The sequence below is a fragment of the Coregonus lavaretus genome, assembly GCF_964263955.1.
Source record: "Coregonus lavaretus genome assembly, chromosome: 3".
NCBI lineage: Eukaryota > Metazoa > Chordata > Actinopteri > Salmoniformes > Salmonidae > Coregonus > Coregonus lavaretus.
In genome coordinates, this window is record NC_139990.1 from 77,927,096 (window position 1) to 77,951,482 (window position 24,387).

Consider the following 24,387-nt stretch of genomic DNA (forward strand, 5'->3'; position numbering starts at 1 on the left):
TGTGTCCTGTCCTCTACACATCACAGGGTAACACCCTCCTGTGTCCTGTCCTCTACACATCACAGGGTAACACCCTCCAGTGTCCTCTACACATCAAAGGGTAACACCCTCCTGTGTCCTGTCCTCTACACATCACAGGGTAACACCCTCCTGTGTCCTGTCCTCTACACATCACAGGATAACACCCTCCTGTGTCCTGTCCTCTCCACATCACAGGGTAACACCCTCCTGTGTCCTGTTCTCTACACATCACAGGGTAACACCCTCCTGTGTCCTGTCCTCTACACATCACAGGGTAACACCCTCCTATGTCCTGTCCACATCACAGGGTAACACCCTCCTGTGTCCTGTCCTCTACACATCACAGGGTAACACCCTCCTGTGTCCTGTCCTCTCCACATCACAGGGTAGCACCCTCCTGTGTCCTGTCCTCTCCACATCACAGGGTAGCACCCTCCTGTGTCCTCTACACATCACAGGGTAGCACCCTCCTGTGCCCTGTCCTCTACACATCACAGGGTAACACCCTCCTGTGTCCTGTCCTCCACACATCACAGGGTAACACCCTCCTGTGTCCTGTCCTCTCCACATCACAGGGTAACACCCTCCTGTGTCCTGTCCTCTCCACATCACAGGGTAACACCCTCCTGTGTCCTCTACACATCACAGGGTAACACCCTCCTGTGTTCTGTCCTCTCCACATCACAGGGTAACACCCTCCTGTGTCCTGTCCTCTACACATCACAGGGTAACACCCTCCTGTGTCCTGTCCTCTCCACATCACAGGGTAGCACCCTCCTGTGTCCTGTCCTCTACACATCACAGGGTAACACCATCCTGTGTCCTGTCCTCTCCACATCACAGGGTAACACCCATATGTGTCCTGTCCTCTCCACATCACAGGGTAACACCCTCCTGTGTCCTGTCCTCTACACATCACAGGGTAACACCCTCCTGTATCCTGTCCTCTCCACATCACAGGGTAACACCCTCCTGTGTCCTGTCCTCTCCACATCACAGGGTAACACCCTCCTGTGTCCTCTACACATCACAGGGTAACACCCTCCTGTGTTCTGTCCTCTCCACATCACAGGGTAACACCCTCCTGTGTCCTGTCCTCTCCACATCACAGGGTAACACCCCCCTGTGTCCTGTCCTCTCCACATCACAGGGTAGTACCCTCCTGTGTCCTGTCCTCTACACCTCACAGGGTAACACCCTCCTGTGTCCTGTCCTCTCCACATCACAGGGTATCACCCTCCTGTGTCCTCTACACATCACAGGGTAACACCCTCATGTGTCCTGTCCTCTCCACATCACAGGGTAGCACCCTCCTGTGTCCTGTCCTCTACACATCACAGGGTAGCACCCTCCTGTGTCCTGTCCTCTACACATCACAGGGTAGCACCCTCCTCACCCCAAGTCACCCAATACTAAACTTCCCACATAGTAGGAGAGGTACTGGGGCACCATAGTAACCATACTGGTATTCACCCTCACCAGTGGAGCTTCTTCCTAGAAAGTATCCTGGGTCTTCTGTTGAAAGTCAGGACCTTTTCAGTTCCAAGGAAGACGAGAGGAGCAGAGCTGAGCTGGGAGGGTTAGGGTTAGGGTTAGGGAGCAGAGCTGAGCTGGGAGGGTTAGGGTTAGGGTTAGGGAGCAGAGCTGAGCTGGGAGGGTTCGGGTTAGGGAGCAGAGCTGAGCTGGGAGGGTTAGGGTTAGGGAGCAGAGCTGAGCTGGGAGGGTTAGGGTTAGGGAGCAGAGCTGAGCTGGGAGGGTAGGGTTAACTAGTCGTCTCTCGTTGAAAGACAACAAACACTTAATTGAAGAATCCCGTCCATAGTTCCCACTCCTACTAAGAGTAGTACTGTTGACCAATCACAGATGAAGGGGTGTAGACTTCAGCTACCAAACTTGCCTGAATAAAACATTTTGTGTGAATGAACAGCCGAAAAAAAATAGGCAAAACTAATAAACATCATAATAAATGCGTGAACTGTTTCGACTGGGAAGCATACAGTAAACTTAAGCTGTCAGCAAGAGTGGCAACAAGATCTCACAGTCTCACTGCAGAAGTAGACAACAAGATCTCACAGTCTCACTGCAGAAGTAGACAACAAGATCTCACAGTCTCACTGCAGAAGTAGATAACAAGCTCTCACAGTCTCACTGCAGACGTAGACAACAAGCTCTTACAGTCTCACTGCAGACGTAGACGTCACATTTAGAATGTTTTGTTGCTCTGTATCCTTCCATTTCTCCAAACGTCAAATTTAGAAGTTAAGGGTTAAGTTTAGGCACTCATTCCTAATGGTTAAGGTAAGGGTTAAGGTTTGGGATAGGGTTAAAATATTAAGTTAAGGCACTCATTCCTAATGGTTAAGGTAAGGGTTAAGGTTTGGGATAGGGTTAAAATATTACGTTTAGGCACTCATTCCTAATAGTTAAGGTAAGGGTTAAGGTTTGGGATAGGGTTAAAATATTAAGTTAAGGCACTCATTCCTAATAGTTAAGGTAAGGGTTAAGGTTTGGGATAGGGTTAAAATATTAAGTTAAGGCACTCATTCCTAATGGTTAAGGTAAGGGTTAAGGTTTGGGATAGGGTTAAAGCTGCAATATGCAACTTTTTGGGCAACCTGACCAAATTCACATAGAAATTTGAGTTATAGCTCTGTCATTCTCATTGAAATCAAGTCTAAGACGTGGTAGATCTGTTCTATGTTGCTATTTCTTTGCTTCCCGTGCTTAAGTTTCATTTTTGCGTCTTTTACTTTTGGTTTTGTACACCAGCTTCAAACAGCTGAAAATACAATATTTTTGGTTATGGAAAAGTTAATTCACAGCGGTTTAGATGGTACAATGATTCTCTACACGACACTCTCAGAAAAAAGGGTTCTTCAGCTGTCCCCATAGGAGAACCCTTTTTGGTTCCAGGTAGAACCCTTTTGGATCCAGGTAGAATCCTTGTGGTTTCCATGTAGAACCCTTTCGCCAAAGGGTTCTACATGGAACCCAAAAAGGGTTCTTCAAAGGGTTCTCCTATGGTGACAGCCGGTGAACCCTTTTAGGTTCTAGATAGCAGCTTTTTTTCTAAGAGTGTATACTTGCTTGTTCTGCCACATAAACTGAAATTAGGCTAACTTTTACAATTTTAGCAACCAGGAAATGCCGGAGCGGTTTCTGCATAGTGTATCATTAATGCAACAAATAAATAAACAGTGTGTAGACCTAAGACTGGGATCGCTACGACCTTCTTATCCAGAGTCATGGGATTACAACTGGGATCGCTACGACCTTCTGATCCAGAGTCATGGGATTACAACTGGGATCGCTATAACCTTCTGATCCAGAGTCATGGGATTACAACTGGGATCGCTACAACCTTCTGATCCAGAGTCATTGGATTACAACTGGGATCGCTACGGCCTTCTGATCCAGAGTCATGGGATTACAACTGGGATTGCTACGACCTTCTGATCCAGAGTCATGGGATTACAACTGGGATCGCTACGACCTTCTGATCCAGAGTCATGGGATTACAACTGGGATCGCTACGGCCTTCTGATCCAGAGTCATGGGATTACAACTGGGATTGCTACGACCTTCTGATCCAGAGTCATGGGATTACAACTGGGATCGCTACGGCCTTCTGATCCAGAGTCATGGGATTACAACTGGGATTGCTACGACTTTCTGATCCAGAGTCATGGGATTACAACTGGGATCGCTACGACCTTCTGATCCAGAGTCATGGGATTACAACTGGAATTGCTATAACCTTCTGATCCAGAGTCATGGGATTACAACTGGGATTGCTACAACCTTCTGATCCAGAGTCATGGGATTACAACTGGGATCGCTATAACCTTCTGATCCAGAGTCATGGGATTACAACTGGGATCGCTACGGCCTTCTGATCCAGAGTCATGGGATTACAACTTGAATTGCTATAACCTTCTGATCCAGAGTCATGGGATTACAACTGGGATTGCTATAACCTTCTGATCCAGAGTCATGGGATTACAACTGGGATCGCTACGACCTTCTGATCCAGAGTCATGGGATTACAACTGGAATTGCTATAACCTTCTGATCCAGAGTCATGGGATTACAACTGGGATTGCTACAACCTTCTGATCCAGAGTCATGGGATTACAACTGGGATCGCTATAACCTTCTGATCCAGAGTCATGGGATTACAACTGGGATTGCTACAACCTTCTGATCCAGAGTCATGGGATTACAACTGGGATCGCTATAACCTTCTGATCCAGAGTCATGGGATTACAACTGGGATCGCTACGGCCTTCTGATCCAGAGTCATGGGATTACAACTGGAATTGCTATAACCTTCTGATCCAGAGTCATGGGATTACAACTGGGATTGCTATAACCTTCTGATCCAGAGTCATGGGATTACAACTGGGATCGCTACGACCTTCTGATCCAGAGTCATGGGATTACAACTGGAATTGCTATAACCTTCTGATCCAGAGTCATGGGATTACAACTGGGATTGCTACAACCTTCTGATCCAGAGTCATGGGATTACAACTGGGTTCGCTATAACCTTCTGATCCAGAGTCATGGGATTACAACTGGGATCGCTACGGCCTTCTGATCCAGAGTCATGGGATTACAACTGGAATTGCTATAACCTTCTGATCCAGAGTCATGGGATTACAACTGGGATCGCTATAACCTTCTGATCCAGAGTCATGGGATTACAACTGGGATCGGTACGGCCTTCTGATCCAGTCATGGGATTACAACTGGGATCGCTACGGCCTTCTGATCCAGAGTCATGGGATTACAACTGGGATCGCTACGGCCTTCTGATCCAGAGTCATGGGATTACAACTGGGATCGCTACGGCCTTCTGATCCAGAGTCATGGGATTACAACTGGGATCACTATAATCTTCTGATCCAGAGTCATGGGATTACAACTGGGATCGCTACGGCCTTCTGATCCAGAGTCATGGGATTACAACTGGGATCGCTACGGCCTTCTGATCCAGAGCCATGGGATTACAACTGGGATCGCTACGGCCTTCTGATCCAGAGTCATGGGATTACAACTGGGATCGCTATAACCTTCTGATCCAGAGTCATGGGATTACAACTGGGATCGCTACGGCCTTCTGATCCAGAGTCATGGGATTACAACTGGAATTGCTATAATCTTCTGATCCAGAGTCATGGGATTACAACTGGGATCGCTACGGCCTTCTGATCCAGAGTCATGGGATTACAACTGGGATTGCTACGACCTTCTGATCCAGTCATGGGATTACAACTGGGATCGCTACGACCTTCTGATCCAGAGTCATGGGATTACAACTGGGATCGCTACGGCCTTCTGATCCAGAGTCATGGGATTACAACTGGGATTGCTACAACCTTCTGATCCAGAGTCATGGGATTACAACTGGGATCGCTACGGCCTTCTGATCCAGAGTCATGGGATTACAACTGGGATCGCTACGGCCTTCTGATCCAGAGTCATGGGAATACAACTGGGATTGCTACGACCTTCTGATCCAGAGTCATGGGATTACAACTGGGATCGCTATAACCTTCTGATCCAGAGTCATGGGATTACAACTGGGATCGCTACGGCCTTCTGATCCAATCTTGGGATTACAACTGGGATCGCTACGGCCTTCTGATCCAGAGTCATGGGATTACAACTGGGATCGCTACGGCCTTCTGATCCAGTCATGGGATTACAACTGGGATCGCTACGGCCTTCTGATCCAGAGTCATGGGATTACAACTGGGATCGCTACGGCCTTCTGATCCAGTCATGGGATTACAACTGGGATCGCTACGGCCTTCTGATCCAGAGTCATGGGATTACAACTGGGATCGCTACGGCCTTCTGATCCACAGTCATGGGATTACAACTGGGATCGCTATAACCTTCTGATCCAGAGTCATGGGATTACAACTGGGATCGCTACGGCCTTCTGATCCAGAGTCATGGGATTACAACTGGAATTGCTATAACCTTCTGATCCTGAGTCATGGGATTACAACTGGGATTGCTACGGCCTTCTGATCCAGAGTCATGGGATTACAACTGGGATTGCTACGACCTTCTGATCCAGTCATGGGATTACAACTGGGATCGCTACGACCTTCTGATCCAGAGTCATGGGATTACAACTGGGATTGCTACGACCTTCTGATCCAGAGTCATGGGATTACAACTGGGATTGCTACAACCTTCTGATCCAGAGTCATGGGATTACAACTGGGATCGCTACGGCCTTCTGATCCAGAGTCATGGGATTACAACTGGGATCGCTACGGCCTTCTGATCCAGAGTCATGGGATTACAACTGGGATTGCTACAACCTTCTGATCCAGAGTCATGGGATTACAACTGGGATCGCTATGGCCTTCTGATCCAGAGTCATGGGATTACAACTGGGATCACTACAGCCTTCTGATCCAGTCTTGGGATTACAACTGGGATCGCAACGGCCTTCTAATCCAGAGTCATGGGATTACAACTGGGATCGCTACGGCCTTCTGATCCAGTCATGGGATTACAACTGGGATCGCTACGGCCTTCTGATCCAGAGTCATGGGATTACAACTGGGATCACTACGGCCTTCTGATCCAGTCATGGGATTACAACTGGGATCGCTACGGCCTTCTGATCCAGAGTCATGGGATTACAACTGGGATCGCTACGGCCTTCTGATCCAGTCATGGGATTACAACTTGGATCGCTACGGCCTTCTGATCCACAGTCATGGGATTACAACTAGGATCGCTACGACCTTCTGATCCAGTCATGGGATTACAACTGGGATCGCTACGGCCTTCTGATCCAGAGTCATGGGATTACAACTGGGATCGCTATAACCTTCTGATCCAGAGTCATGGGATTACAACTAGGATTGCTACGACCTTCTGATCCAGAGTCATGGGATTACAACTGGGATCGCTATAACCTTCTGATCCAGAGTCATGGGATTACAACTGGGATCGCTACGGCCTTCTGATCCAGTCATGGGATTACAACTGGGATCGCTATGGCCTTCTGATCCAGAGTCATGGGATTACAACTGGGATCGCTACGGCCTTCTGATCCAGCCATGGGATTACAACTGGGATCGCTACGGCCTTCTGATCCAGAGTCATGGGATTACAACTGGGATCGCTACAGCCTTCTGATCCAGTCATGGGATTACAACTGGGATCGCTACGGCCTTCTGATCCAGAGTCATGGGATTACAACTGGGATCGCTACGGCCTTCTGATCCAGTCATGGGATTACAACTGGGATCGCTACGTCCTTCTGATCCAGAGTCATGGGATTACAACTGGGATCGCTACGGCCTTCTGATCCAGTCATGGGATTACAACTGGGATCGCTACGGCCTTCTGATCCAGAGTCATGGGATTACAACTGGGATCGCTATAACCTTCTGATCCAGAGTCATGGGATTACAACTGGGATCGCTACGGCCTTCTGATCCAGAGTCATGGGATTACAACTGGGATCGCTACGGCCTTCTGATCCAGAGTCATGGGATTACAACTGGGATCGCTACGGCCTTCTGATCCAGAGTCATGGGATTACAACTGGGATCGCTACGACCTTCTGATCCAGAGTCATGGGATTACAACTGGGATCGCTACGGCCTTCTGATCCAGAGTCATGGGATTACGCCCATCCACCACCCCCGTCCACAACATCCTGGCAAAACCCACACCTTCTTGATGGTAATAGCGCTCACTGTTGCCCCTAGCAGAGGTGTGGACTCGAGTCACATGACTTGGACTCAAGTCTGACTTGAATCTCCAGTCACACATTTGATTGCTTGAGACTCGACTTGGATTTGGAGCCTCAAGAATTGGGACTCAACTTTGACTTGAGACTGATGACTTGACATGATCTGTGTTGTAATGTTTTGTCACTCATTTTGTGGCACAGAGTCTCCGTGGATTAGTTTCCACGCAGCCAGAGACAGTATAACACTTGCAAAAAACAGATTAGCTGGTGAAAGGCATACTCAGCCCTCTGATTGGACCAGCAAACTGTCAATCAACACAGGTCTGGTGAGCTAGCGCAGTGAGAAGGTTTTGGGGGATTGCGAGTGTTAAACTGAATGGGAAATATATCATACATGTCATTCTTATCCAGGCAACTTACAGTCTTACTGTCACTGTACTGTCACTGTACTGTCACTGTGCTGTCACTGTGCTGTCACTGTGCTGTCACTGTACTGTCACTGTGCTGTCACTGTGCTGTCACTGTGCTGTCACTATACTGTCACTGTACTGTCACTGTGCTGTCACTGTACTGTCACTGTGCTGTCACTGTGCTGTCACTGTGCTGTTACTGTACTGTCACTGTACTGTCACTGTGCTGTCACTGTACTGTCACTGTACTGTCATTGTACTGTCACTGTACTGTCACTGTACTGTCACTGTGCTGTCACTGTGCTGTCACTGTACTGTCACTGTACTGTCACTGTGCTGTCACTGTACTGTCACTGTGCTGCCACTGTACTGTCACTGTGCTGTCACTGTACTGTCACTGTACTGTCACTGTACTGCGTGATTGTACACATGGATTGGATTGTGGGTTTACTAACCCATTAGTTCTAGTAGCTATGTTGACTATGACATTAGTTAATATGGTGACAACGATGTAGGCTGTGTGTAGCGGTTAGCGGTTATGATATGAAGGTTTGGCTTGGAGAGGTTTTTTCACCTGGTCACAGACAGCTGTTTTGTTGTGCACTGAAGTCAAAAAGTGAAGGGAAAAGGTGAGAGGAGAGCGTGAAGATGCGAGAAGGAATTATACAACGAGCAAAGTGATGATGCTGTATGTGGCTGCTATGAAAGTGAACTGTGTGTGATCAGGGGTGATCAGGGGTGTATTCATTCTGCCGATTCTGTTGCAAAGCCTTTCTTAAATGGAACGAAACAGGGACGGACCTAACTGAATTTGTCCAATAGAAACTCTCGTTTCCGTTTTGCAACTGTTTGGACTAATGATTGCACCCTAAATCAGCTACATCCAGGCAAGAGTGTGAAAGGCGGTATTGAATGCATCACTGTCTGTCACCTTGATTACTCACATTTTTCTCTCAACCTGTGCACCTATGTTATAAACTTTCATTCATAGGCTAGGTGGTAGCAACCTCATGATAGGTATAGGGAAAATTCAAGTATCACGTAATAGCCTAAACCTATCGATGTTAAATTGAGCTGGATGAATGGAATATGAATGTCAGTCATCCAATATCCTGTAATAGAAATAAGGCCATGCTCATAAAAAAAATCTTTGTCCTCTCTAATCTTAAACGGCACCGACCGCCACTGGTCTAAAGATAGCTGTAATGTCACACTACCTTCAATACTTATGGGATGAAAATGGAACATATTCTGGAGAATTAATTACCATATTTGTGAGGAAGAGAAAAGCTACAGACAGATCCTGCTCCACTGCTACAGGTAGGCAGTGTGATGCTGCTTGTTCTGGACTCCAGAGAAGTGACAATGTGACATGATATCCCTAGTTTATATTGACTGCTAACATGAATGACTTTCAGCTCAAAATGCAGGTGTAAAACGCAGTTTATTTCTGTACCTGGGGTTTTGAAAAAAGCATCACCGTTTATGGCTGTACAGGCTACATTTGCGCAGTGATTGTGCATGCATGTTCGCCCTGTGCACGCGTTTATGGCGTGCGTTGTGGTCGCAAGCTTTGAACCACTCCTTTTAGGGGGTCGCAGCTGAGGTCAAAAGGTTTGAGAACCACTGCTGATGTGCTGTACAGCTGTAGGATCGGGTGCAGAACCACTGAGCTTGCTGATGTGCTGTACAGCTGTAGGATCGGGTGCAGAACCACTGAGCTTGCTGATGTGCTGTACAGCTGTAGGATCGGGTGCAGAACCACTGAGCTTGCTGATGTGCTGTACAGCTGTAGGATCGGGTGCAGAACCACTGAGCTTGCTGATGTGCTGTACAGCTGTAGGATCGGGTGCAGAACCACTGAGCTTGCTGATGTGCTGTACAGCTGTAGGATCGGGTGCAGAACCACTGAGCTTGCTGATGTGCTGTACAGCTGTAGGATCGGGTGCAGAACCACTGAGCTTGCTGATGTGCTGTACAGCTGTAGGATCGGGTGCAGAACCACTGAGCTTGCTGATGTGCTGTACAGCTGTAGGATCTGGTGCAGAACCACTGAGCTTGCTGATATGCTGTACAGCTCTAGGATCGGGTGCAGAACCACTGAGCTTGCTGATATGCTGTACAGCTGTAGGATCGGGTGCAGAACAACTGAGCTTGCTGATGTGCTGTACAGCTGTAGGATCGGGTGCAGCACAAACGTCAAATTGTAGAGAGAGAGGATTGCAATAAATGAATATGCAGCTCCAGAAATTGTTCAGTGATCAAGAACATTAACGTTTACTTTGCAAGTTCACCATCAGGGGGGCGTCAAACAACAACTACTAGCATAGGCCTACTGGTCTTTTGGTATGTCAACATTGCTTGAAATTGACAATTTACTTATGAAGACAAAACTTATGAAGACAAAATAATGAAAATGGCTGTCCTCAATAAATAGACAGAGATTTGTAGTTGAACAAGTCATTTTTTTACTTGACTTGACACTTGACTTGAAAAAACGTGTCACTTGACTTGACTTGCTCTTAGAATGCACGACTTGGACTCGAGACTAGACCTGTTGCCGCCCGTAGCATTGAAGGCAAGGGAAGCCAGCGAGCATCTGGCCACCCCTGATAAAAAAAGCATTTTAAAAATGTGCCAATCAGCGTTGAGCGACACTGAACAAGTTCAACCGTGAATGGTCCTGGCGCACCAAAAAACAAGTGTCAAGGGAAGCCAGCTTGGTTTTGGCGTCACTCCTATCAAATCTCATTGAGAACATACATCATTGACAGAAAAACTTGAATTGTTGCATCTCGTTGTGTTGCTGTCCTCTGGTGGCTAGCTAGCTAGCTAGCTAAAATTGTCCCATTCCTAAATTAGCCATGGATGGAGATAGGAATTCGGACTTGTGGTTTTACTTAATTCTCAGTACTGGCCAATGATTATAACGGCAATTCTGATCCAACCATTAAATCATACATTGCTGTGCCCCGGGCCTGAGAGGATGGAAGATCAATATGTAGCAAGATGTAGAGAAGCAGTCAAAGGTTTGGACACAACTACTAATTCAAGGGTTTTTCTTTATTTTTACATTTTTCTACATTGTAGAATAATAGTGAAAACATCAAAACTATGAAATAACACATATGGAATCATGTAGTAACCAAAAAAGTGTTAAACAATATATATTTATATATATATATTTTATATTTGAGATTCTTCAAATAGCCACCCTTTGCCTTGATGACAGCTTTGCACACTCTTGGCATTCTCTCAACCAGCTTCACCTGGAATGCTTTTCCAACAGTCTTGAAGGAGTTCCCACATATGCTGAGCACTTGTTGGCTGCTTTTCCTTCACTCTGCCGTCTGACTCATCCCAAACCATCTCAATTGGGTTGAGGTCGGGGGATTGTGGAGGCCAGGTCATCTGATGCAGCACTCCATCACTCTCCTTCCTGGTAAAATAGCCTTTACACAGCCTGGAGGTGTGTTGGGTCATTGTCCTGTTGAAAAACAAATGATAGTCCCACTATGCCCAAACCAGATGGAATGGCGTATCGCTGCGGTCTAATGTCCATCGCTCGTGTTTCTTGGCCCAAGCAGGTCTCTTCTTCTTATTGGTGTCCTTTAGTAGTGGTTTCTTTGCAGCAATTCGACCATGAAGGCCTGATTCACACAGTCCCCTCTGAACAGTTGATGTTGAGATGTGTCTGTGACTTGAACTCTTTGAAGCATTTATTTGGGCTGCAATTTCTGAAGCTGGTAACTCTGAACTTATCCTCTGCAGCAGAGGTAACTCTGGGTCTTCCACTCCTGTGGGGGTCCTCATGAGAGCCAGTTTCATCATAGCGCTTGATGGTTTTTGCGACTGCACTTGAAGAAACTTTCAAAGTTCTTGAAATGTTCCGTATTGACTGACCTTCATGTCTTAAAGTAATGATGGACTGTTGTTTCTCTTTGCTTATTTGAGCTGTTCTTGCCATAATATGGACTTGGTCTTTTACCAAATAGGGCTATCTTCTGTATACCCCCCACCTTGTCACAACACAACTGATTGGCACAAACATTGAGGAAAGAAATTCCACAAATTAACTTTTAACAAGGCACACCTGTTAATTGAAATGCATTCCAGGTAACTACCTCATGAAGCTGGTTGAGAGAATGCGGGGGGGGCAGTATGAAAAAAATGTATGCACTCACTAACTGTAAGTCGCTCTGGATAAGAGCGTCTGCTAAATGACTCAAATGTAATGCCAAGAGTGTGCAAAGCTGTCATCAAGGCAAAGGGTGGCTACTTTGAAGAATCTCAAATATAACATATATTTAGATTTGTTTAACACTTTTTTGGTTACTACATGATTCCATATGTGTTATTTCATAGTTTTGATGTCTTCATTAATATTCTACAATGTACATTACTCTTACTGAATTTCCACGTGGGCGAGGATATTGGAAATGTAATCAAAGCCTATTGGATGATAATTTATTTTTAATTAGGACAAAGGAATTTATAACTGACTTTTTCTGACATAACATAGGTACAGCAAATCCCCTTATTGTATTGGACACCTTTAAATGTGCCTTTAGAGGCCATGCAATTCAGTACTCATCTCGAAAACAAAAGCAATTTAGGTCAAAAGAGTTTATACTAACAAAGGAAATAGAAAGTCTAACAGAACAGATAGATGGCAATAAAAACTGTAACATAGAGGCTCAGAATAAATTAGAGGAAAAACAAAAAGAAATGGAGAAACTTATTCAAGAAAAATCAAGTAATATATTATAAAAATAAAGCAAACTGGATGGAATATGGGGAATGTCACGCCCTGACTCTGGGGAGTCAGGGTGTGATTTTCTATGTTGTGTAGTTCTATGTTTTCTATCTAGTATGTCTAGATCTATGTTTGGCCGGGTGTGTTTCCCAATCAGAGGCAGCTGTCGCTCGTTGTCTCTGATTGGGGACCATACTTAGGCAGCCTATTGGCAATTAGGTGTTGTGGGATCTTGTTCCGTGTGAGGTATGTTGTTTGTGTACCTTGGACTTCACGTTTCGTTTAGTTTGTTGTTCTGTCGTTGTTTATTCGGTTCAAATAAACATGTATGCATATCACGCTGCGCCTTGGTCTGACCCGTCTATGAACGAACGTGACAGGGAAAAATGCACAAAATTAGTTTTTAATCTTCAACATAGGAATGCTACCAAAAATAATTTAATGAAACTGGTTACAATTGACGGAGTCACCCATGATTCACCAAAGTATATATTGAAGGAGGAAACAAAGTACTTTAAGCATATGTTTTCTTTTCAGTCGCATCCATCTCCTCTAACTGAAGCTAATTGTAGAGATTTTTTTTCTATTGATAATGTAAAATTAACAGCCATACAGAAAGACTCACGTGAAGGTAAAATTACAGAGGAGGAACTTCTGGATGCAATTAAAGACTTTAAGTCCGGGAAAACTCCAGGGTTGAATGGCATACCAGTCGAGGTATACCAACCCTTTTTTGATATCCTTAGAGGACCGTTATTAGCATGTTTTAACCACTCCTATGTAAATGGTAGATTATCTGACACTCAAGAAGAAGGTCTGATCTCATTATTACTGAAACAGGATACAAGTGGAAAATATAAAGATCCAGTCCATTAAAAAAATTGGAGGCCCCTTACACTTCAGTGTTGTCATGCAAAAATTCTAGCAAAATGTATAGCGCATAGAATTAAAAAGGTATTGTCAGATATTATTAATTCTAATCAGACAGGTTTTTTACATGGAAGATAGATTGGAGATAATATAAGGCAAGTATTGGAAACAATAGAACACTATGGAAAATCTGGGAAACCAGGCCTGCTATTCATAGCAGACTTTGAAAAGGCATTTGATAAAGTACGACTGGGATTTATATATAAAATGGGTCAAAATCATGTATAGTAACCCTAGGTGTAAAATAGTAAATAATGGCTATTTCTCAGAAAGTTTTAAACTGTCAATAGGATTGAAACAAGGTTGTCCACTATCGGCATATCTATTTATTGTGGCCATCGAGATGTTAGCTATTAAAATTAGATCCAATAATAATATCAGAGGATAAGAAATCCAGGGCTTAAAAACAAAGGGATTCTAGTTGTGGATTTAAAAGAAAACATGAATCATCAGCGTACAATGATTCATGTTTTCTTTTAAATCCACAACTAGAATCCCTCCACAGCCTCATAGAGGATCTAGATACATTTTCTAACCTCTCTGGATTACAACCAAATAATGACAAATGTACTATATTACGTATTGGATCACAAAAAAATACAATTTTTACATTACCATGTAGTTTACCAATAAAATGGTCTGATGGTGATGTGGATATACTCGGAATACATATCCCAAAGGAAATAAATGATCTCACTTCAATAAATTTTAATAGAAAGTTAGCAAAAATAGATAAGATCTTTCTACCATGGAAAGGTAAATACCTGTCAATTTGTGGAAAAATCACCCTGATTAACTCTTTAGTATTATCCCAGTTTACCTATTTGCTTATGGTCTTGCCTACGCCTAGCGAACAGTTTTTTAAATAATATGAGAAAAAAATATTCCATTTTATTTGGAACGGCAAGCCAGACAAAATTAAATGGGCCTATTTATATAATGAATATGAATTCGGAGGACAGAAATGATTAAATATTAAAGCATTAGACCTATCACTAAAAGCTTCAGTCATACAAAAGTTATACTTAAATCCGAACTGGTTCTCAAGCAAATTAGTAAGATTGTCTCACCCAATGTTCAAGAATGGCCTTTTTCCTTTTATTCAGATTACTACCACTCATTTTCAGTTATTTGAAAAGGAAATCATCTCCCAAATATCACTATTTCTAAAACAAGCCATAGAAAAGGTATAATCTTCGTAAATGATATCATCGGTAGGACTGGTGGAGTTATGTCGCACATGCAGCTAACAAAAACATATGGAAATGTCTGCTCTACCCAAAATTACAACCAAATAATTGCAGCCTTACCGCAAAAATGGAAGAGGAAAGTGGAAGGGGGAAAAAGTAAGGAACTTGTCTGTCGGCCTTGCATTAAAGAACATAATTGGTTAAGGAAAACTGTGATAAATAAAAAAGTATATCAGTTTCATTTAAGGACCAAAGGATTGACAGCCGTCCCATATAGATTGCAAAATAGTTGGGAAGAGATTTTTGACGTACCGATCCCATGGCATAGTGTTTATGAACTGACATGCAAAACGACACCAGATTCAAAAATTAGAATCTTTAAATTTAAATTATTATATAAAATTCTTGCTACCAATAGAATGTTATTTATATGGGGGATACAATCTTCCCAGCTCTGCAGATTTTGCTGTGAAGAGACAGAATCATTAGATCATTTGTTTTGGTTCTGTCCATTTGTAGCTTGTTTTTGGACATAGGTCCAGGAATGGCTAAAGGATTGCAATATTTACCTGGAGCTAACCTTGCAGATAGCATTACTGGGTGATCTGAAAAGTCATAGTCAATCGATCAATAATATAATAATACTTTTAGCAAAAATGTTTCTTTTTAATTCACAATCTGTAGAAACAATGAGAATAGAAAGGTTCAGAACTTTTGTAAAACATCACAGTACAGTAGAAATATATATGGCAAATAGAAATCCTATATGGATGGTGTTAAGCGATAGATGGGAGGTGTTGAATGGAGTTGAAGGATGGGACTAATAACAACTAACAACAAATAATAACAAGATAACTAATATTGTAAGCATACTGTGTCCATAATAAGTATATAGATTGTGTGTTGGGAGCTTTTGGGAAAGAGCACAGTTTAGAAAGATATGGCATATAGAAGCAAACCGGATGGACATCATGAAAATGATCGGAGAGGTTGAGAGTAGAAGAAGTTCAGGAGAAAAAACAAACAAAATATAATTATTGTAAAATTGACTGTGTCCATAAAATGTAGATAGTAAGTATAAGCTGGAAGTAGAGGCCTGGGCATTGTTGTTCACTAATTTACCCCAAGTAGGGAAAGGATGGCGGGGTTGAAAAGTAATAAAGGGGAGTATATATATATAAAACATGGGGGATTGGAAGTGATGCAGACAATTACATTGATGGAAGTTACAATCTATCTGCAATATTAAGCTGATCTACCCCACCCAATTAAAAAATACAAAAAAAAAATTGTAGAAAATAGTACAAATAAAGAAAAACCCTTGAATGAGTAGGTGTGTCCAAACTTTTGACTGGTAGTGTAGAAGGGTAATGTTAACTAGCTAACGTTGCCCATGTATGGAAGTTAGGCTAGCTAGCAAGCATTTTAGCCAGGTAGCCTAGGACAACAACAAATAAAAGCGTGTACTGTATGACAGTGATAGACCGTTTCATCAACATGAAAGAGAGGAGGATGGTGTTGGTGTTTCTCTACAAGGAGGGTGAGTCAACATGTTTTTCTACTTGCACACACACACAGATATCAGAACCATGGACAGCCACATCATATTTAGCTTACGTTGATTGGACTAAATTATTTTTGGTATCTTTTAGTTGTCACTGTATTAGACTAAGCAGAGGTGATTTGATGATGTTGAAATGTTGTAGTTGAAATGGTGCTGAAGTAGTGGAGGCAGCTCCTGTTTTCTTTGTGACTTGCGGTAACTCTCTGTGGTTCTAAATCAATAGTTATTTAGTGGTCCGAAAATGTCTGAAACATTAACATGTAACTATGTGTCACTGTACATGCAATATGCTTTGTGGACTCCATCGGACAGATGTTGCTCTCCGGTTTTGTGATGAAACGAAGGTGTGGTTGAATTTATTCTGCCACTGTGTCTTCTTATTGTCTCGGCCTTTAGGTCTATATATCACGGTGTCAAGGCATATGAACTAACAGCTAGTGGTGGTGAGTTGGACGCTAAATGGACCTGTTAGTTAGAACTAGTTAATTAAGACTAGTTAGTGGTTATTAACCAACTTGAACTCTAGTAGATCAGATGCATGGTCCTGCAGCAATACGCAGCAGTCCAGAAGTCTGTCGTTCATGCTAATTTATGCATAAAAGCTGAGTACTATATACTATTTCTATGACATTCTATTTCATTTAGGCTATCCTTTTAATAACCTTATAACAATCACCTTATTGTGTTCGTTATTATATTTACTTTTCTACTTCTTCTATATTTCACTGTTGAGAGGTAGCTGGCAAGAAGCATTTCACTGCACTGTTGAGAGGTAGCTGGCAAGAAGCATTTCACTGCACTGTTGAGTGGTAGCTGGCAAGAAGCATTTCACTGCACTGTTGAGTGGTAGCTGGCAAGAAGCATTTCACTGCACTGTTGAGAGGTAGCTGGCAAGAAGCATTTCACTGCACTGTTGAGAGGTAGCTGGCAAGAAGCATTTCACTGCACTGTTGAGAGGTAGCTGGCAAGAAGCATTTCACTGCACTGTTGAGAGGTAGCTGGCAAGAAGCATTTCACTGCACTGTTGAGAGGTAGCTGGCAAGAAGCATTTCACTGCACTGTTGAGAGGTAGCTGAAAATAAGCATTTCACTGCACTGTTGAGAGGTAGCTGGCAAGAAGCATTTCACTGCACTGTTGAGAGGTAGCTGGCAAGAAGCATTTCACTGCACTGTTGAGAGGTAGCTGGCAAGAAGCATTTCACTGCACTGTTGAGAGGTAGCTGGCAAGAAGCATTTCACTGCACTGTTGAGAGGTAGCTGGCAAGAAGCATTTCACTGCACTGTTGAGAGGTAGCTGGCAAGAAGCATTTCACTGCACTGTTGAGAGGTAGCTGGCAAGAAGCATTTCACTGCACTGTTGAGAGGTAGCTGGCAAGAAGCATTTCACTGCACTGTTGAGTGGTAGCTGGCAAGAAGCATTTCACTGCACTGTTGAGAGGTAGCTGGCAAGAAGCATTTCACTGCACTGTTGAGAGGTAGCTGGCAAGAAGCATTTCACTGCACTGTTGAGAGGTAGCTGGCAAGAAGCATTTCACTGCACTGTTGAGAGGTAACTGGCAAGAAGGATTTCACTGCACTGTTGAGAGGTAGCTGGCAAGAAGCATTTCACTGCACTGTTGAGAGGTAACTGGCAAGAAGCATTTCACTGCACTGTTGAGAGGTAGCTGGCAAGAAGCATTTCACTGCACTGTTGAGAGGTAGCTGGCAAGAAGCATTTCACTGCACTGTTGAGAGGTAGCTGGCAAGAAGCATTTCACTGCACTGTTGAGAGGTAACTGGCAAGAAAGATTTCACTGCACTGTTGAGAGGTAGCTGGCAAGAAGCATTTCACTGCACTGTTGAGAGGTAACTGGCAAGAAGCATTTCACTGCACTGTTGAGAGGTAGCTGGCAAGAAGCATTTCACTGCACTGTTGAGAGGTAGCTGGCAAGAAGCATTTCACTGCACTGTTGAGAGGTAGCTGGCAATAAGCATTTCACTGCACAGTTGAGTGGTAACTGGCAAGAAGCATTTCACTGCACTGTTGAGAGGTAGCTGGCAAGAAGCATTTCACTGCATTGTTGAGAGGTAGCTGGCAAGAAGCATGTCACTGCACTGTTGAGAGGTAGCTGGCATGAAGCATTTCACTGCACTGTTGAGAGGTAGCTGGCAAGAAGCATTCCATTGCACTGTTGAGAGGTAGCTGGCAAGAAGCATTTCACTGCACTGTTGAGTGGTAACTGGCAAGAAGCATTTCACTGCACTGTTTAGAGGTAGCTGGCAAGAAGCATTTCACTGCACTGTTGAGAGGTAGCTGGCAAGAAGCATTTCACTGCACTGTTGAGAGGTAGCTGGCAAGAAGCATTTCACTGCACTGTTGAGAGGTAGCTGGCAAGAAGCATTTCACCTTTTACACACTGTTGTATCCTGTGTAGGACAAACAAACTTTGATTTCATTTACAAGATATATAAAGTGAAGGATGATCAGTTTACACATCATTCTCGCATTTTATATTCTCCGGCCTCCTTACTGATTTGATTTTATATATTGACCACACACACACACACACACACACACACACACACACACACACACACACCTTCGACATGCGTCACCCACCGCAGCGCAGAGGCAGGCAGGCATTTTTATAGGCTGGTGTTGTTCCATCATGGGCACCGGGCGGCTCGTGATTGACCAGTTTCTCCGCCGAACTGTCAAACAGACGCACGCTGGCGCCTCCCCTTCCCGTATAAATGTACGGAATCTATTCATTCTTCACACTGTGCTTGGTGAAGTAGAAAGGACTGGTCCACGGGATGTTGACAGAATAGAATATACACTTTAGAATTTTTTTGTCGACCGTTTTCTTTTGGCAGTTTGTCTTTACGTCGGTAATCCCCATCTTCATCGCCTACACATTATCTCCAGTCTTTGGTACCAGTGATTGTTTTCTCTACCCGCCGTACAGTGCGTTATTAACAAAATGAAGGCTACTGCTCCCGTCCGCCCCCAGAAGGATACCTCAAGCAGCAGCAACGAGCTTTCTTTACACTATCTCTCGGATCACAGCCTGAACATCGCCCGGTGTAGGGCGGAGGAAGAAGAGCAGCTGTGTCTGCAGGACGATATGAACCACTGTTACAGTCGCCTCAAGCGCCTCGTACCCACAATACCTCGGGATAAGAAAGTCAGCAAGGTGGAGATCCTTCAGCATGTCATAGATTACATCTTGGACCTGCAGCTCGCGTTAGAGACGCACCCTTCTCTCCTGAAACAACAGACGGGGACCGTGACCGGGACCGGGACCGTGACCGGGACATGCCCGCCGTCCCCCGCCTCTCATCGGACACCCCTAACCGTTCTCAACATAGACCACCAGGTAAGAAGCATTGGCAGAGACGTCAATTCAACGTCTATTCCACGTTGGTTCAACAATGAAATGACGTGGATACAACGTTGATTCAACCGGTGTGTGACCAGTGGGATGGTCTAGAATAATGTATATAGCATGGGTGGTGTGGATCAGTGGCATTGGCCTTTTCAAGTCAGGAGATTCCTGTATTGTATAATAACAAATGGCCTTATGTTCTTGTGGAAAACACCATATTGGCAGAGACACATTTTATTGAAACAGCATATTGAGAAGGCAGAGACACATTTTATTGAAAGGCACAATGCATCATTTCTAGTGGCAGTGGTTGGTGCATGTGAAAGACAGGGCCCCTGTGCTTGAGGTGAAGGAGTCTGTAGTCCTGCTGTGATGCTCTCAGATCAGAGGATAAGTTGTGTCCTGGTGAAGGGTCTGTCATGGAGTCAACGCGCACACCTGGTCCATTCTCTGCATAGCTCGTGCTTTGTGTCACCTTACCTGACTCATAGACTGTAAGGTGGTATTCATTCGCTTTTCCCTTATTTCAGAGGATGTCAACAGGCAAAAAGGAGGACTCCGTTTTGTGTCGCTGAGAAATGGCCAATGGTGAGTAGTAGCTCATTATTCTGCTTCACAATGTGTGTGTTCTCTTCCATTAAATAGACCTTCAATTCATGTGGATTATTATTATTCATATTATTATTATTATTAATGAGTAGTAGTAGCAGTATTATTATTATTATTATTATGAGTAGTAGTAGCAGTATTATTATTATTATTAATAATATGATTATTATAATTATGAGTAGTAGTAGCAGTATTATTATTATTATTAATATGATTATTATAATTGAGTAGTAGTAGCAGTATTATTATTATTATTAATGAGTAGTAGTAGTAGTAGCAGTATTATTATTATTATTAATATGATTATTATAATTATGAGTAGTAGTAGCAGTATTATTATTATTATTAATATGATTATTATAATTGAGTAGTAGTAGCAGTATTATTATTATTATTATTATTATTATTAATATGCTTATTATAATTATGAGTAGTAGTAGCAGTATTATTATTATTATTATTATTATTATTATTAATATGATTATTATAATTGAGTAGTAGTAGCAGTATTATTATTATTATTATTATTAATGAGTTGTAGTAGCAGTATTATTATAATTATTAATATGATTATTATAATTATGAGTAGTAGTAGCAGCATTATTATAATAATTATGAGTAGTAGTAGCAGTATTATTATTATAATTATGAGTAGTAGTATCAGTAATATTATTAATATGATTATTATAATTGAGTAGTAGTATCAGTATTATTATTAATATGATTATTATAATTGAGTAGTAGTAGCAGTATTATTATTATTATTATTATTAATGAGTAGTAGTAGCATTATTATTATTATTATTATTATTATTATTATAATTATGAGTCGTAGTAGTAGTAGCAGTGTTATTATTATTAATCAAATGGCCACCCGGATTATTATGTTTATTATCGATGCATAGTCACTTTAATAACTCTACCTACATGTACAAATGACCTCAATGACCTCCACTAACCTGTACCCCCACACATTGACTCGGTACCGGTACCCCCTGTATATAGCCTCGTTATTGTTATTTTATTGTCTTACTTTTTATTACTTTAGTTTATCTAGTAAATATTTTCTTAACTCAATTTTCTTAAAACTGCATTGTTGGTTAAGGGCTTGTAAGTAAGCATTTCATGGTAAGGTCTACACCTGTTGTATTCGGTGCATGTGACAAATAACATTGCTTATTGATATGATTATTATTGTTGTTGATTATTATTATGAGTAGTAGTAGCAGTATTGTTGTTGGTGTTGCATCTATACAACTGTGTAATTTGCAGTAGCAGTAGACAGAGTGTAATTGAGGAACCTGATTATTGACAACATCCAGGAGCCAGCTGTGTGTTGCACAATAACTGTCCTCTTGTGTAGCAATGTTCCAAGCAGAGGGTTAAAAGGTCATCTGCCTGTAAATGAGGATCAGAGCCTGGTTAGGTTAGCTGTAAGGCTCTGAGACCCAGGCAGACAGGCAGACAGACAGGCAGACAGACAGACAGGCAGACAGGCAGGCAGGCTGGCAGATAGGCAGGCAGGCAGACAGACAGACAGTCAGACAGGCAGGCAGACAGACAGGCAGGCTGGCAGGCAGCTGTGTGTGTGTTATACTGGAAGTCCGTTTGCCAGGCAGCAGCCAGAGAACTGGGGTAGTTGTCTGAGCCGGTCCGTTTGTTTTGGCTTGTTGATGAAGCATGCCCTGTGTTGTGTTGGTGGCGCCAGTCAGTCTGGAGCAGACAGTTCACACAACCCCCTCTATTCATTCTGTCCACAGGTGTGCAGAGCGGTGCGGTGCACAGAGCAGGGAGCAGAGCTGAGAGCAGAGCAGAGCAGGGGAGAGCTGCTCCAGTCCACAGCCAGCACAGCCTCAGCCTCCAGCCAGGGAATCTCAGCCAGCCACAGGAAGCTTTATCATACAGGGGGATCCCCCCCCCCCCCCCCCCCCCCCCCCGCTGGAGAACCTACTACTGGCAAATCAAGCCCTATTTATAACACATTTATTAGAAACAAACAAAAGACTACTATGTCCAACAGACCCCTAACTCTCCATACCTTCACTTTATATGTGAAATACAATTAGAATCTAAAAGGGTGAATGAAGAATCTCTTGTTGTGAGGTCATGCTGGAAACTCGAGCTTGTTGAACGTCAAATACCAGTTTATAAAATGTGACAAATACCGGTTTATAAAATAAAAATAACTAAACCTACAGTGTGAAACTTTACTAAACAGGAAAATAATTGTACGTGTTTTCCCTGAGATAAACATGTTTCATATTGTAAAGAGGAACAAATGACTGGAGACAATTAAGATTGTCTATGTAGAAACAGATGCTCTATGTGGAAGAAAATATCTATTATGCTCAAATAGACTATTGTAATTATAAGATATTTTTATTAAAACCTTTTGTTATGTAAATAATGTGTTTTCACTTTGAAGTGGATGAAATAATAATAAATCAAGATGTTGTGTTGATAGACTCTTCACATCACATCAGTTCATTTTGCAGTGTTATATTTCAACGTATTGTTTCAGTTTTATTGCAATGTTATAGGTTTAACAAGCATGTAGCATGTAAAGGCCTCACTCAAAGCTGGAAGAGCAGACTAAAATGTGTACTAAAACTATTTGGTAAAGTCTAAATTCCCTTGTTTTATATTGCCTTGAATTGTTTTTCCTCTTGTATTTATTTAATTTAGGAATTTGAAATGTTGACGTTTTGGGCAATTTTAACCAATGTGAAAACCAGACTTTAGATGTCTGATTTGATTTGATTGTTGATGATTTGGTAACATTTGACTAACTGTTGGAGAAGAAGAATAGAGGACTAGAAGGACCAAACTAACCTCCAATCACTGCATCAGATTGTTCTGAGGACTGGAAGGACCAAACTAACCTCCAATCACTGCATCAGATTGTTCTGAGGACTAGAAGGACCAAACTAACCTCCAATCACTGCATCAGATTGTTCTGAGGACTGGAAGGACCAAAGTAACCTCCAATCACTGCATCAGATTGTTCTGAGGACTGGAAGGACCAAACTAACCTCCAATCACCGCATCAGATTGTTCTGAGGACTAGAAGGACCAAACTAACCTCCAATCACTGCATCAGATTGTTCTGAGGACTAGAAGGACCAAAGTAACCTCCAATCACTGCATCAGATTGCTGTGCTATCCCTGTAAGGATTTTCATGGTGAATTATACCTCTGAGCCACGGTCTGTGTGAGAGGACAGCTGTCCAGTATTTACTGTGTTGCACTGTTGGACAACATGACCTTCACGTGATGGAGAGGAAGAGTTGTCATAACATTAAAGGGTTTCCAGTCACACTTCATGGGTCGTCCTGGTTAGTTATTAGTAGTTGTAATAGTGCTGATCTGACTGCCTTAGGTCTCAGAACTTATCTCGAATCCACATACTGTTGGTTCTGTAATTGTGCGCCCTTATGGATTGATCTATTCTAGATTACCGCTTGTCAGGCTGAGCTATTGATATTTACATTGATGAGGACAGTATATGCTGAAAGTTAAGAAATATACTTAAAAAAAAGTTTTTTGGGGGACAACCTGGTTTAAGATAACAGAGAGAGAGAGACCAAAGGACAGGGTTTTGTAGTTAATGCAGGCGTGGATATACAGTGAGATCTTGCGTGGAGCCCCAGATCGAGGGAGATTATCAGTGGTCTTGTATGTCTTCCATTTCCTAATAATTGCTCCCACAGTTGATTTCTTCAAACCAAGCTGCTTACCTATTGCAGATTCAGTCTTCCCAGCCTGGTGCAGGTCTACAATTTTGTTTCTGGTGTCCTTTGACAGCTC

At 42.9% G+C, this 24,387-nt stretch overlaps 1 protein-coding gene across 1 annotated transcript; it reads left to right on the plus strand.

Moving 5' to 3' along the window:
- The first annotated feature begins 19,384 nt into the window (after nucleotides 1-19,384).
- LOC311112466 (DNA-binding protein inhibitor ID-4-like) lies at nucleotides 19,385-23,903 on the plus strand. The gene is made up of 3 exons (XM_084155605.1): nucleotides 19,385-19,962; nucleotides 20,502-20,559; nucleotides 22,341-23,903. Exons 1-2 carry the CDS (start codon nucleotides 19,567-19,569, stop codon nucleotides 20,544-20,546), a joined length of 441 nt encoding a protein of 146 aa, XP_084011731.1. The 5' UTR covers nucleotides 19,385-19,566; the 3' UTR covers nucleotides 20,547-20,559; nucleotides 22,341-23,903.
- Nucleotides 23,904-24,387: the final 484 nt, after the last annotated feature.